The sequence below is a fragment of the Emys orbicularis genome, chromosome 7, assembly GCF_028017835.1.
Source record: "Emys orbicularis isolate rEmyOrb1 chromosome 7, rEmyOrb1.hap1, whole genome shotgun sequence".
Taxonomy (NCBI): domain Eukaryota; kingdom Metazoa; phylum Chordata; order Testudines; family Emydidae; genus Emys; species Emys orbicularis.
This window is the reverse complement of record NC_088689.1, coordinates 81931638-81944074: the sequence shown is the minus strand read 5'-3', so window position 1 is coordinate 81944074 and position 12437 is coordinate 81931638. Positions and strand designations below refer to the sequence as shown.

At 52.9% G+C, this 12437-nt stretch overlaps 1 protein-coding gene across 1 annotated transcript; it reads left to right on the top strand.

Annotated features, from left to right (window-relative positions):
- Positions 1-3559: 3559 nt before the first annotated feature.
- HYAL1 (hyaluronidase 1) lies at positions 3560-6409 on the top strand. Its single transcript, XM_065408085.1, has 3 exons — positions 3560-4465; positions 5693-5782; positions 6089-6409. Exons 1-3 carry the CDS (start codon positions 3560-3562, stop codon positions 6407-6409), a joined length of 1317 nt encoding a protein of 438 aa, XP_065264157.1.
- The last annotated feature ends 6028 nt before the right edge of the window (positions 6410-12437 follow it).

Below are 12437 nucleotides of genomic sequence, written 5' to 3'. Positions count from 1 at the left end.
TGCCCAGCGAAGAGTTAATAGCCTGAGCTGCACGAGTCAAGGCCCCAGGTCTCCAGAAGCTGAAGGCTGGATTGTTTCCTTTCCCAGTCTCCCTGGCGGCCCCCCCACCGCAGTGTAATAGGAACCAGACTCGGCACTCAGGGGGGCTGAGCTCTGCCCCATTCCCCTCCTCCTCCTCCTCCCCAGTGCTTGGCCGGCTGCTTTTCTGAGAAATGTGTGCGTGCGTGTGCTGCCACCTGCTGATCGATGCCTGGAACTGCTCCCCTAATCACAACAGGGGACTGGGCTACAGCTCCCCCACCTCCCAGCACTGCACCGTTATCACACACCGCCCCCTGCAGGGCACCCCCCAGCACTGCACCATTATCACACACTGCCCCCTTCAGGGCACCCCGCAGCACAGCACCCTGCAGCACTGCACCGTTATCACACTCCGCCCCCTGCAGGGCACCAACCAGCACTGCACTGTTATTACACACCGCCCCCTGCAGGGCACCCCGCAGCACTGCACCTCACAGCACTGCACCGTTATCGCACATTCTTCTAGGCTGGCTGGGCCTATTCAGAGGCGATGGGGCTCAGCAGACTTGTGACCCAGCCAGCTCACCTCCCTAGGTGGGGTGAATGCTGACAGACATGTGACTGGTGAATCATGTCACCCCCATTGGGCTAGAGAAGGTAGAGGCCTGGAGAAGGCTACTGAGGGCTGCAGAGTTTGGCAAGGCTCTGGCAGGGTATCATGATGTGCCAGGGGAGCAGGGACTCCAGGCAGGAAGGCCTGGGGGTGGCTGCTGAGGAAGGAGCAGGGGCCAGCACAAAGGAGCTGGGGGGGGGAGGGGGATGGAGAGGAGCCTGGGAAGGGGGAAAAGCTGAGCCCCGAGGGCAGGCAGATAGAGGCGTGTCTGGGCTAGTGTAGACCAACCAGACTCTTAGACAGGCCCAGTGTGAAAACTGTGTTTGGTTTTGGCCTCGTATACCCGGGATGGGGTGGACCATTTGTTAGGGACTTAGGCCAAGGGTCAAGTCACTGCAACAGCCAAACCAGTCTGTGAAATTAATGAGGAGCCCGGAAGAGAGGGAAACTGAGGCATGGATGTTGCAGGACCACCCCATGCCACAAGAGGATACTCTGGAGGCCAGGGCTGGAGCCCCCAACGCTGCCCCCATCACAAACACTGAGGCAGCCTGAGGGGCTGGTCCGGTTCTGGGTTTTGGTTTGGCCCTTTATAGAAATCAGGGCCTGCTTTGGATCCGGATCCTGGTTTGGATCAGAGCTCTGGTTTTGGGGTTGGCTAGCGCCAGGGCTGTGCGGGATGTGGACCATCTGGCTTGCACATGTGCACCTCCCCCATCCTGTTCGACGGACCACCTGGAAATGTTCCGGAGTAGACCCCAGCCCCCGAGATTCCCCCGGGACACTGGCTGTGGTTACTGGGGTGGAAACAGCCCCTCCCCCATTATGCCACCCCCTTAAGGCTCTCATAGGCTGGAAAGCTTCACTCATCCCCTTAATCCCTGGTTGGAAGGGTCTGCTCCATCCCACTCCCCCAGCCTGACGTTGGCTGGGGAGGGAGGCAAACTGGGAGGAAGGATTCCAGAGCTGGTGGGAGATTGGAACTTTCTTATAGCAAATTAAGCTCCTGGCTCAGAGGGAGGCATTGTTCTAGCTGAGCTTCCTCCAGCCCCTCCTCTCCAGCCCCACCAATCCCAGGGTGTAGGGTCTGGCAGTGGGCTCCATCTGGGTCCTAAGCCGCCCTCGGGCCTGCATGGTCATGTTGGGCCCACAGGGACATGCTGCCACAGGCAGAGCAGGGCTGTGATCAGAGGTCCTTCAGGGAGTGGGCCCAGCCCTGGGCCTGGTGTTTTACCCTGGCTGCCCCCTTTTAAAATGCTCTCCCTCCCAGGGGCGGCCCAATGCCAGGGCCATATTTCTGGCTTCCCAAATCTGCTGCTTCAGAAGCCCTGGGCGGCAGGAGGGCTTCGCAGTAGTGAGGTGTGACACCCTCGGCCCAGCTGGGGCAGTACAGGTGACGTCTCAGCACCACGTGGCTATGCAGAGCATGGGGACGCAAGGATTCCTTGGGGATGGAGCTGAACCACCCCAGGACTGCATCTCCCATGAGCCTCTCTGCCCTTGCCCCCTGCTTATCCCCCTTCCCCCACATCAGTTTGCATCCCGACACCAGCCCAGAGATTTATAGACAGGTCTCCACTTTCTTCAGCTTCCCCACTGATGCTGCAGGCCTAGCTCCTAGCGGGGCAGGAAGGGAAGGGGCCCGCCCCATATGGGCTGGGAGGACTGACTCCTGTGGCCTGAGAAGTAGCCTGGCTAATTTTGGCTGGCTCCACTGGATCCTGGCAAGGCTAGTCAGCGTGGGCCACTGCTTCTGCTACTAAGCACAGCCACAAGGATATGGGCATGATCCACATCCAGCCCCAGGATATGATTTGCCTTCCCAGCCCATGCTAGCTAGCCCCCAGCGCTGCAAGCTTCCTCGGAGCAGCACCCTACCCACGCCAGCTGGCTCCCATTGCTATGAGCTTCCTCAGAGCAGTGCCCTGCCCATGCCAGCTGGCCCCCAGTGCTGTGAGCTTCCTCAGAGCAGTGCCCTATCCACGCCAGCTGGCCCCCAGCACTGCCAGCTTCCTCAGAGCAGTGCCCTGCCCATGCCAGCTAATCCCCAGTGCTGTGCACTTCCTTGGAGCAGTGCCCTGCCCATGCCAGCTAATCCCTAGCACTGAAAGCTTCCTTGGAGCAGTGCCCTGCCCATGCCAGCTAATCCCTAGCGCTGAGAGCTTCCTTGGAGCTGTGGCTTTGTTGCCATGGCTTGGATTCTGGCCTTGCAGTTTAGCACTGCAGCTCTAACCCATGTTCCGTTGACCCCACGCCATCTCTTTGACCCGTTCTCCCTGCTCCTTCTTTCCCCCCGCAGGTAAATCTTTAACCTGGGCACAGAGCAGCCAACCCAGGGCTCTTCCACCCCATCTGCAAACACTGCTTCCCCTTTGGAGCAGCGGCCCTGGATCATGGCCCAGCAGTCCCTTCACATGGGGAAAACACACCCCACCCCCTCTGAGGACAGGAGCGCAAGGAAAAGAGGGAGGGGCCATGCCGGGTCCGGTTCAGTATCTCCTAGGGGAAGAGATGGGGGCGGGGAATAGGACCCACTGACACGTCAGCCAAGGTCATGGGGAGGGCAAAGCTCTGGAGCAGGTGCCAGGCCTCCCACCGCAAATCCTTGCGAAAGCCAGCGGTTTGATCCCAGCCCTCGCTCCTCTGAGGGGAGAGTCTGGGAGTTATTAGGAGGGACGAGGTTGGGACAAACCAGTAGGAATTAGCTTTGGAAAGTTGACAGCACTCGGCTCCCCTGGGGGGCAGCAGGAATCCACCCCACCCCCCGTCTCTCCCAGCTTCCCCATCCCTGGGGGGCTGAGTGGGGAAACCGGGCAGCCGGAGCGTCCACTGAGATTTTGCTCTCCCGATTTGAGGAGCCGGGCCCCCAGGAGCTCTCCCGAGGCCTCAAGGACTAGACGCCAGCCATTGGCACGCAGGCTCAACATGGCCACCGTGTTCTTACTGCCCTGGGCATGCTTGCTGAGCCTGGCCCTGGTGGCTCGAAGCACGGCAGACGGGGGCCCAGTTCTCGGGGACCGCCCCTTTGTCACAGTGTGGAACGCCCCGAGCCAGGAGTGCAGCACGAAATATCATGTGCCCCTTGACCTGGGGGTCTTTGACGTGGTGCTGAACCGCAACGAGTCCTTCCTGGGCCAGGAGATCGCCCTCTTCTACAGCAACACACTGGGCCTCTATCCACACTACACCCCGGAGGGGACGGAGGCCCACGGGGGTGTCCCCCAGAATGGTAGCCTCCAGGCCCACCTCAGCAAGGTGCGGCACGACATCCAGGCCACCATCTTGGAGCCAGGCTTCCGGGGCCTGGCAGTGATCGACTGGGAGAGCTGGCGCCCCGTGTGGGCTCGGAACTGGGATGCCATGGAGCTCTATAAGGAGAAGTCCCAAGAGCTGGTCCAGGAGCGGCACCCCGACTGGCCCCCAGACAGGGTGGCCGAGGAAGCTCAGGAGGAATTTGAGCAAAGCGCTCGGGCCTTCATGGAGCAGACCCTGGTGCTTGGCAAGAGCCTGCGGCCTGAGGGCTTCTGGGGTTTCTATGGCTTCCCCAGCTGCTATAACTATGATTTCAAAGCGGCCAACTACACAGGGGAGTGTCCCGCCATAGAGCAGCGGCGGAACGAGCAGCTCTGGTGGCTCTGGAACCAAAGCCGGGCGCTCTACCCCAGCATCTACCTGCCCAAGGAGCTCCGGCTGACAGACCAGGTTGGCAAGTTCGTCCGGCACCGTGTGGCCGAGGCGTTCCGGGTGCAGGGGCAGACGGGGACCAGCAGCCTTTCAGTCCTACCTTACGCCCGTATCCAGTACGACTTCACGGAGGACTTCCTCTCGCAGGTGATGCCCCCAGCCAGCCGAATAGAGGGGCAGCATGAGGCAGAGGCCAGCTTTAGGGGCGGGGGTGTTTCCCATCTTCTAGCCCAGGTCCTCTCGGCCATTGCTTACCATTGTCACCTGGGGCCAAGGAGCAGCCGTTGGCGGGGAAGGGGCAGAGGGAGGAAGTCTGGTAGGATGAAGTCAGCTCGGGGCAGTGGGGTGGAGAAGCCCTGGAGGGTAGAAGCGGGATCCATAGGGATCCCAGCGGGAGACGTGTGAGGGACAAGGGCCATATCCTGGGCCATGGGTCCGGAAGAGAGCAATGCTTTTACACAAGACAAAGGTCTGGGCTCCTGGAGGGTTTCTCTACATTTGGCCTGTTTCAGGCTATTCCCCTACTTTTTCCTTGTACCTCCGGGAAAGAAAATACTCCCAACTCAGCCAACTCTCCGCCCCCCTCCCACCCCAGCTTAGCAGAGACCTGTCTTTGTTTTACACTGCTGTGGTCCCAGTGGCCCCGAGTGGTTAGCCAGCAGCTAGGGCCTTGCTGGGTCGGTTCTGAGTCAGATTGTTTATTTGCAAAGAATGGGCACAAAGTCCAGCTTCCCTGAACAGAAAGAAACAAACAGCCGGCAGTTTCCTTACTGAGAAATCCCCAGGCCTGCCTCTTCAGTCTGTGCTGGGCCCACCGAGCTCTGTCCCTCTGCTCTCTCAGGGCCATGACGTCTCCCTGCCTGCTCTAGCACCCCCTCACAGCTTGCCAAACCAGCTCCTAGCCCCTGCATTTGCCATTAGGGAACCCCACAGCCTGCACAGCTTACCTTCTGATCAGGGCTTGCCATTGCATTGTATGGTGACTTCTGTTGTTTCCAGCTGTCACTACATAAAGGGGCTTAATTGCTCCTTCCCTTTAGCCTGCAAGAAGGTTGCTTTAACCAGGTGTGTGATTGTTTGTAGATCCCGCTTGCTGGCAGTCATTAACACCTGTCAGCATAACATGGCTTTGCATGTGGGCAGCGAGTCCATGGCACTGTCTTGGACCCACCCTTCTCACCTGGAACAGAACCACAGAGGTTCCTCAGTCTGGCTTGAGGCAGCAGGTACTGGTGGTTGTCTCCTGTTGTGCCAGAAGGGGGCGATCTGTGCGGGAAGGATGCATGCGGAGCTCCTACCGGAACAGCCTTCCACCCCTCCCAGGTGTTAGTAGCCGAAGCTGTTATCTTCATGGTGATTCTCTGCTTCTTGCAGGAGGACTTGGTCCACACCATTGGGGAAAGTGCTTCTCAAGGTGCCTCGGGGGTTGTGCTGTGGGGCAACGAGGATTACACTCACTCACGGGTGCGTTACATGGGGGGCTACGGCCGCTTACGGGTTGGGAATAGAATCCTGGCTGGGGTGTGGATGCTCCTGCGCTCAGAGGATGGGAAGGTGTGTGGGGGGGTCTCATGTGGTATGTAACTGGCAGTTCCCAGGTGTGTGTGATGCTGAGAGAGTGGGAGCCCTGGGGTCTGGCTCCCCCAGCACTCAGGAGCTGGGAGGGTGGGTCCTGGGGGGACTGTGTGGAAGGGAAGCACAACAGGAAAATGGGCCCCTCCTCTCCCCTGAGAGAGCCCTGCCTGGGCCTGTACTGTGCCCCCCCTACAGGAGTCCTGCCTGGCACTGAAGGAGTACGTGGACAGGAGCCTGGGCCACTACATCATGAACGTGACCAGCAGTGCCACACTGTGCAGTCGCACGGTGTGCTCCAGCCACGGGCGCTGTGTGCGGCGGGCCGGGCACCCCGTCGCGTTCCTGCACCTCAGCCCCTCCAGCTTCACTGTCCGGAGGCACGGCAGCTGGCCCCGCCTCCACCTGCAGGGACAACTGGCAAAGCAGGAGCAAGCCAAGCTGGTGGAAGAATTCAGCTGCCAGTGCTACACTGGCTGGGCAGGGACCCGGTGTGAACGTGAGGGCAACCCAGAGTGACATCCCTATATGCACCCCACATGGCCCCATGCCTCCCACGTGGCCCCATACACCCCACCCCTGACATACTCACACCTCACATATACTCCCCACATGGCCCCATGCACCCTACATTCCCCCATATACCCCACCCCTGACACACCCACAGCCCACATATACACCCCTAATATACATCCCCCACATGGCCCCATGCATCGCACATGGCTCCATACACCCCACCCCTGACACACCCACACCCCACATATACACCCCCACGTGGGCCCACACACCTTATGTAGCCCCATACATCCAACCCTTGAAACACCCCCCACGTGGCCCCATTGCATCCACATGGCCCCCTCACCCTGAAACACACCCGAACACCAATATGGACACAGTCTGGGATGCAGTTCATTCCTTTCTGTCATGTACCCCTCACATAGTGTAACTCTGTACTTTGTAACAGGAAACATGCATGATATGCGTAACCCCATCATAAACTGACATGTAAGTGTCAGATCCATCCTATGCTAAAACCACCTCACCGGGAGGTGCGTACCACGTATAGAGATCTCTGTCATGTCCACAACAGAGAGAGCTTCATATCTCATAGCCCGAAATGTGCGCTGTAAATAGCAGCATGCAAGGGCTACTGCGGTGTAAGCCTCCTACACTGAACCATTCAGTGTGGGGCTGTTAAACAACCCCCCCCCCATGGGCCCGTGCACCCTATGTGGCCCATACACCCCACCCCTGGAACACACCATACATATACACAGCACCATGCAGGGTAGCAAAGTGCAATTCACAATGACGCACAGCACCTGGCTGAAGTGATCATTCCAAAATAAAAAGAAATCACAAGCTAGAGCCATGCAAAGAATTCACATGCCAACCTCAAGAGCCGATTCACACATGCAGAGCACCCGGCACTGCCACCCAATCAAATGGCTTTTTGTTTGCACAAGTGTAAGCGTGTGATGGCCTCCATCTTGGCTGATACCATGGGGACTGAACAGGAGACCTCCAGAGTTAACCACATGAACGACTGCAAGCTTGAGCTGAAGAGTCAAGGCGTCTTAGCAGGGCCTATACAAGGCTCTCATCCTGTGTGGATCAGACCTATAACATCCCCACCCACTGGTGGATCACAAACACACTGGCATTTTTCAGTTGATGGTGCACCATCTGGTATTTAGGAGTGACCGAGGCGAGGGGGGGCTGGCTGAATGGATTTTGGAAGGAAATTCCGAGCTGAAGGTGTAGCAGAGAGAGGGCAGGGAGCTACATGAGAGTGTTGGAAGGGGACACGGTGGGGACACTAAGTTGGGAGGAGAGGTAGATACGCTTGTGGGTAGGTGTGACGTTACTGACATGAACTGTGACCGTACAGATCATTGTTGCAACCAAGGTCCTATAGTTGCACCAAATCTTGTACAAAGGAGGTCAAGAAGGTGTCTATGAAAAGGTGGTAATTTGCTGGTTATGATTATGTTGTCTGTATGTGTGTAACTTTTTTGTATTTGAAGTTATGAATATTGGCTATGTACTTGTATCTCAATGTGTTTGATTCTAAGTAGCACCAGTGAAGCATTTGGCCAGCTTATTGTGAAGAGACTCTTCAGATTAAGTGCCCAATCAAGAAACATGTGAGCAATGGCTGCTCTACCTGTAAAAAACTGAGTCATGCATGGACATATGACTTGCCCATGTGACTCCAAACTCCACCATGCTGCTGTGATTTTCCACAGTAAGAACAAAGGGGTTTCCTTCCACATGGCAGAGGATATAAAAGGCCCTGGAAACCCCTCCATTTTGTCTTCAGTCCTGCTTCTTACCTCTGGAGGAACTTTGCTACAAACTGAAGCTCTGAAGAAGGGACTCAATGACCCATTCCAGCTGTGGATGTACTTCAGAGACTTGATTTGAGCCTGCCGTTTATTCCATCACTGCTACAAGCCTGAACCAAGAACTTTGCCATTACTGTATGTAATTGATTACTTTGACCAATTTTAGCTCTCATCTATATTTCTTTCTTTTTATGAATAAACCTTTAGATTTTAGATTCTAAAGGACTGGCAACAGCGTGATTTGTGGGTAATATCTGACTTCCAGACTCAGGTTTGTTTTTGTTAAAATTGTTTTTAACTAAAATAGTTAAATGAAATATTTAAAAACAACAACAAAAATTAAATCGACTGTGTCAGCCAGGTCAACATGAGAAACTTAAAATATTGGCTTCTGCAGCTAACTCAGTCGTCTTCACCTTCATTTTCCTGTTTGTTCATAATCTAGAAAAGAAAAACAAACTTTCCTGCTTTTTCAGGTCCCAAACGATTTCTCAATTTGGAAAGAATTAGTCCAAAGGAAGAAAATATTCTTTCTACACCGTCAGAAGAAGCTACTGCTGTTAAAAGTGAGATTATCACTTCAACAGTCTCTGAATCCAAGAGCTTAAGTGACTTCCACTAGTTCACTGGTGTGACTTTCTTTAAAACATCATCAGCAAACATATATTTCTTGAATGGTTCACCCTTCGCTCTGAAGTTTATTATAGTTGGCGTTATGAAGGGATGATTGCTGGATGTCCATGTCATAGCCAACTCCTCTTCTTCAGCAGTTAAGGTTTGACCCTGGTACCGAGTATTGAGAATATTTGCAAAAAAATGAACTGGAGATAGTGCTTGTCCCATTCGTTTTTTAATGCTTGTAATTTAACTCTGTCATTGCATATTTCTCTTTTTACGATCTCACTCAGTTCCTTCCAAATTTCAACAACATCAGCAATAAAACAGCTATTTCCCTGCATTTTGTTCAAGGCTACAGAAATAGGCTTCAGGGTACTCAGCATGTGTTCAACACTTCTCTTAAGCCCAATGTTGAGAACTTTGGCTGTGACAGTGCCATTTATTTTTTCACTATTTTGTTCCCTAACTGTCATCAGATTAGGCCAGTTCTTGATATAGTGCTCAAAACAGTCCACTACTGAGTTCCATCACATGTCTTGTGGGAGAGTTAGCTTGGCTTTTCCCACTTTTTTCAGAGCAGCTGCTGCAAAGTGGTTGTTACGGAAGTATTTTGCAATTTCAACAACATTAGCCTTTATTTCTGGAACAATGAAGTCTTTGGCTAGGCGGTGCATCAAATAAGCACTGCAACCATATGTTATTAGCTTGGGAAGCTATTCTAAATTTCTTCTCATCTTGGATATATTTGCAGCATTGTCTGTGACCAAGCTGCATACTAGACATTTGGATTTTTTTCCAGTTTGTTATAGCTTTTATTGCTACTTCCTGTAAGTATTCTGCTGTGAGTGCATTTCCAGCTGTATCAGTTGTTTCTGTAAGGAAGACATTCCCTTCTTCTGTTGTCACACAAGCACATAACAGGATTATTGTGGACACTGCTCCACCCATCAAGACTCAGGTTAATAATTTCACCCTCTAGACCTTTTGCACACTGCTCAATTTCTCTTTCATACATTTTATCCAGCAATTTGCCTGTGACATCTGCTCTGTTGGGTGGACTGTATCCTGCTCTTAATGACTGAACCATGTTAATGAAGTGTGGGTTCTCAATCATACGGAAAGGAGAGTTTGTTGCATAAACAAACCGGGCAATTGTTTAATCAATTACCTCTTTTTGTAATCTGCTGGTTCTTATCACAAACTTATATATGGTTGTTTCTGGATGATGGAGATTTTTTCCCCCTTTTTGCTACAGGTGATATACTATGTGACATACATGATGTGACTGAAACACTATCATTGGCAGATAACTCTGAAACTGTAGAAAATTATGGTGATCTTGAAGGTGGATAGTCTTCAGAATCCTATATGTTGAAGATGGATTCTCCTAAACAAAATAAGTCAATGCAGTTATTTAATTATTATTACCACACTGCTCGTTTAGTATTACTCATTGCATTCACTGACATTCAGTACTACTTTAAAGGTGAAATTGTAAAAGGAAGATCTGCCTATTTCAGCTATTTATTTTTCATCACAACTGCATCTAAAATGATAGTACCATAGAGTAACAACTATATTTTTTGCTCAAACATGAGAATTCAAGAATAGTCCAGAAGGAAGTCAGGCAGACCTTAAGAAAGAAGTATGAAATAAAAAAAGTTTACCAACCTGAAGAGATGTTCCATCATCTTCAACACAGCTTCCTTCTGAGAAGGAACACTTCTCATGATGTTGTTTCATGAGGGCAACCAGGCCTTACATTTCTTTGTTGCACTGTTTGCATTTTGCACGCATGCCTGTCTTACCCACAGGTAGAGGAACTTCATTAAAATATTCCCAAACTGGGTCTCTTTTACGACCTGCTGCCATTATAGGTTTTCCCTTCTAATTATGTAAGCAGGGGAATGGTCCCGCTATTGTGGGGAACTTTCCTGGCTTCTGCACTTCCCCGGTGAAGTGGGCCAGCGAAAGGATCTGAGTCCTCGCTCCCACTTCCTTTACCCAGAGGCTTCCCTGCCCTTGAGGACTCCCCTTCCACTCTCCTGTCTGGCAGAGCCCTCGTAACCCCAACAAGGCTGGGCCCAGGATTCCTGGGGGGCTTGACCCCCAACCCTGCTGGTCACCTAGGAAAGGGGCTAGGGTGTCCCCACTCCAGGGAACTCTCTCTGCACTGGGCACTTCCCTGACCCACTGATCATTGCATACAATTTAAAGCAAATACAAGTTGTTTAATCAATGATTAATTAAAAAAAAAAATGGGAAAGGTTAAAGGAAAACACATCACCCCGCTCTGTAGCAGGGAACATTACAAACAGTGTCTCTGGAACATCTGGGCAGTTCACTGTCTGTTCCTTGTAGGTCCCAGGCCTCCTTCTCAGGCCCTGGCTGTGCTGCAGGGATGCTGCGGGTTGGACACTTGCTCTGATGGTGGCCACACAGCTCTGGGCTTTGGGTGGTGGGACCCTTCTTCCCAGCATCAGCCCCCCATCGGGTTAAGATCCCCCTCCCAGTCTGGCCTACAAGGCTGGGGGTGTCTTTCTGCGCTGTGCCCTTTGCCCAGACTCCCCCCTTGGCTGGCCCCAGTTGCTCACCGCACCTGGCTCTGTGGCTGCAGCTCTGCTCAAAGCTCAGGAGCTGCTCTCTCTGGGCTGTGTCTCTGGTTCTGTGGCTGCAGCTCTTCCCCCGAGGAGGTCGGCTCTGTGGGCTGCTTCTGTGACTCTGCTCCCAGCTCTGACCTGCTTCCTGGGCTGCTTTTCTGGCCCCTCTGGCTGGCGCGGCTCTGCTCCCCAGCTCAGCTTGGGCCTCTGCTTTCTCCTTAGCTCAGCCCCACTCTGTCTGACCCAGGCAATTCCAGCTTACATGGAGGACCGGACCCCACCCTGGCGTCCTGACTCCCTGATTAGCCTGCCCGCCCTGTCAATCAGGCTGACCTAGAGCATTGGCCTCTCTCCATTGCCCCTGGGGACTGTCAGTCTCAGGACCCTGATTTCCCAGCGACCCTTCCCCTTTCTTTTAGCACTGGGAGTTAGCAACCAAAACACCCCCACTGAATGTTAGTAAGGGGACAACAGTCCCCCTTACATAGTGAGAGAATGGTATGGTAGATCTCAAATCAATGAAAGCTACACTCAGAAAGACCTCAAGACTTCTGGAATATGCTGCTTAGTTTCACTTTAGTTTCTACTGCCTGTCCCTCCCTTCTCACATTTATCTCCAGACTTCTTCTCCCTGTCAAGCTCTATTCTGACCCCAACAATCTTCTATTCATTGAACTTTTTGAAACTTTGCACTTTTAGAGAGAGGTAAGGGATTGACTCTGTGTACACAAATTTGCAGAGGGACAATAGGGTTGAGGTCTGTTATTTCTCACCTCTAAATATTATTTATTTACTTATTTTAAAACATTTTTGCTATTAACAAGCATGTTATCTCTGGAGACACAAATCCACAGTTTGAGAACTGCAAAACTAAGCATCTCTGATGGTATCTTCTAGATCAGGGGCGGGCAAACTTTTTGGCCTGAGGGTTTTGGAAATTGTATGGCGGGACAATTAGGGGAGGGGGACGTGGGCCAGCGT

What these genes read in the sequence shown, in the direction of transcription:
- HYAL1 (XM_065408085.1), top strand. Translation starts at nt 3,560, where the DNA reads ATGGCCACCGTGTTCTTACTGCCCTGGGCATGCTTGCTGAGCCTGGCC. An exon ending in CGGAGGACTTCCTCTCGCAG is followed by an intron (nt 4,466 to 5,692) that starts GTGATGCCCCCA and finishes TGCTTCTTGCAG; the next exon opens with GAGGACTTGGTCCACACCAT. An exon ending in AGGATTACACTCACTCACGG is followed by an intron (nt 5,783 to 6,088) that starts GTGCGTTACATG and finishes CCCCCCCTACAG; the next exon opens with GAGTCCTGCCTGGCACTGAA.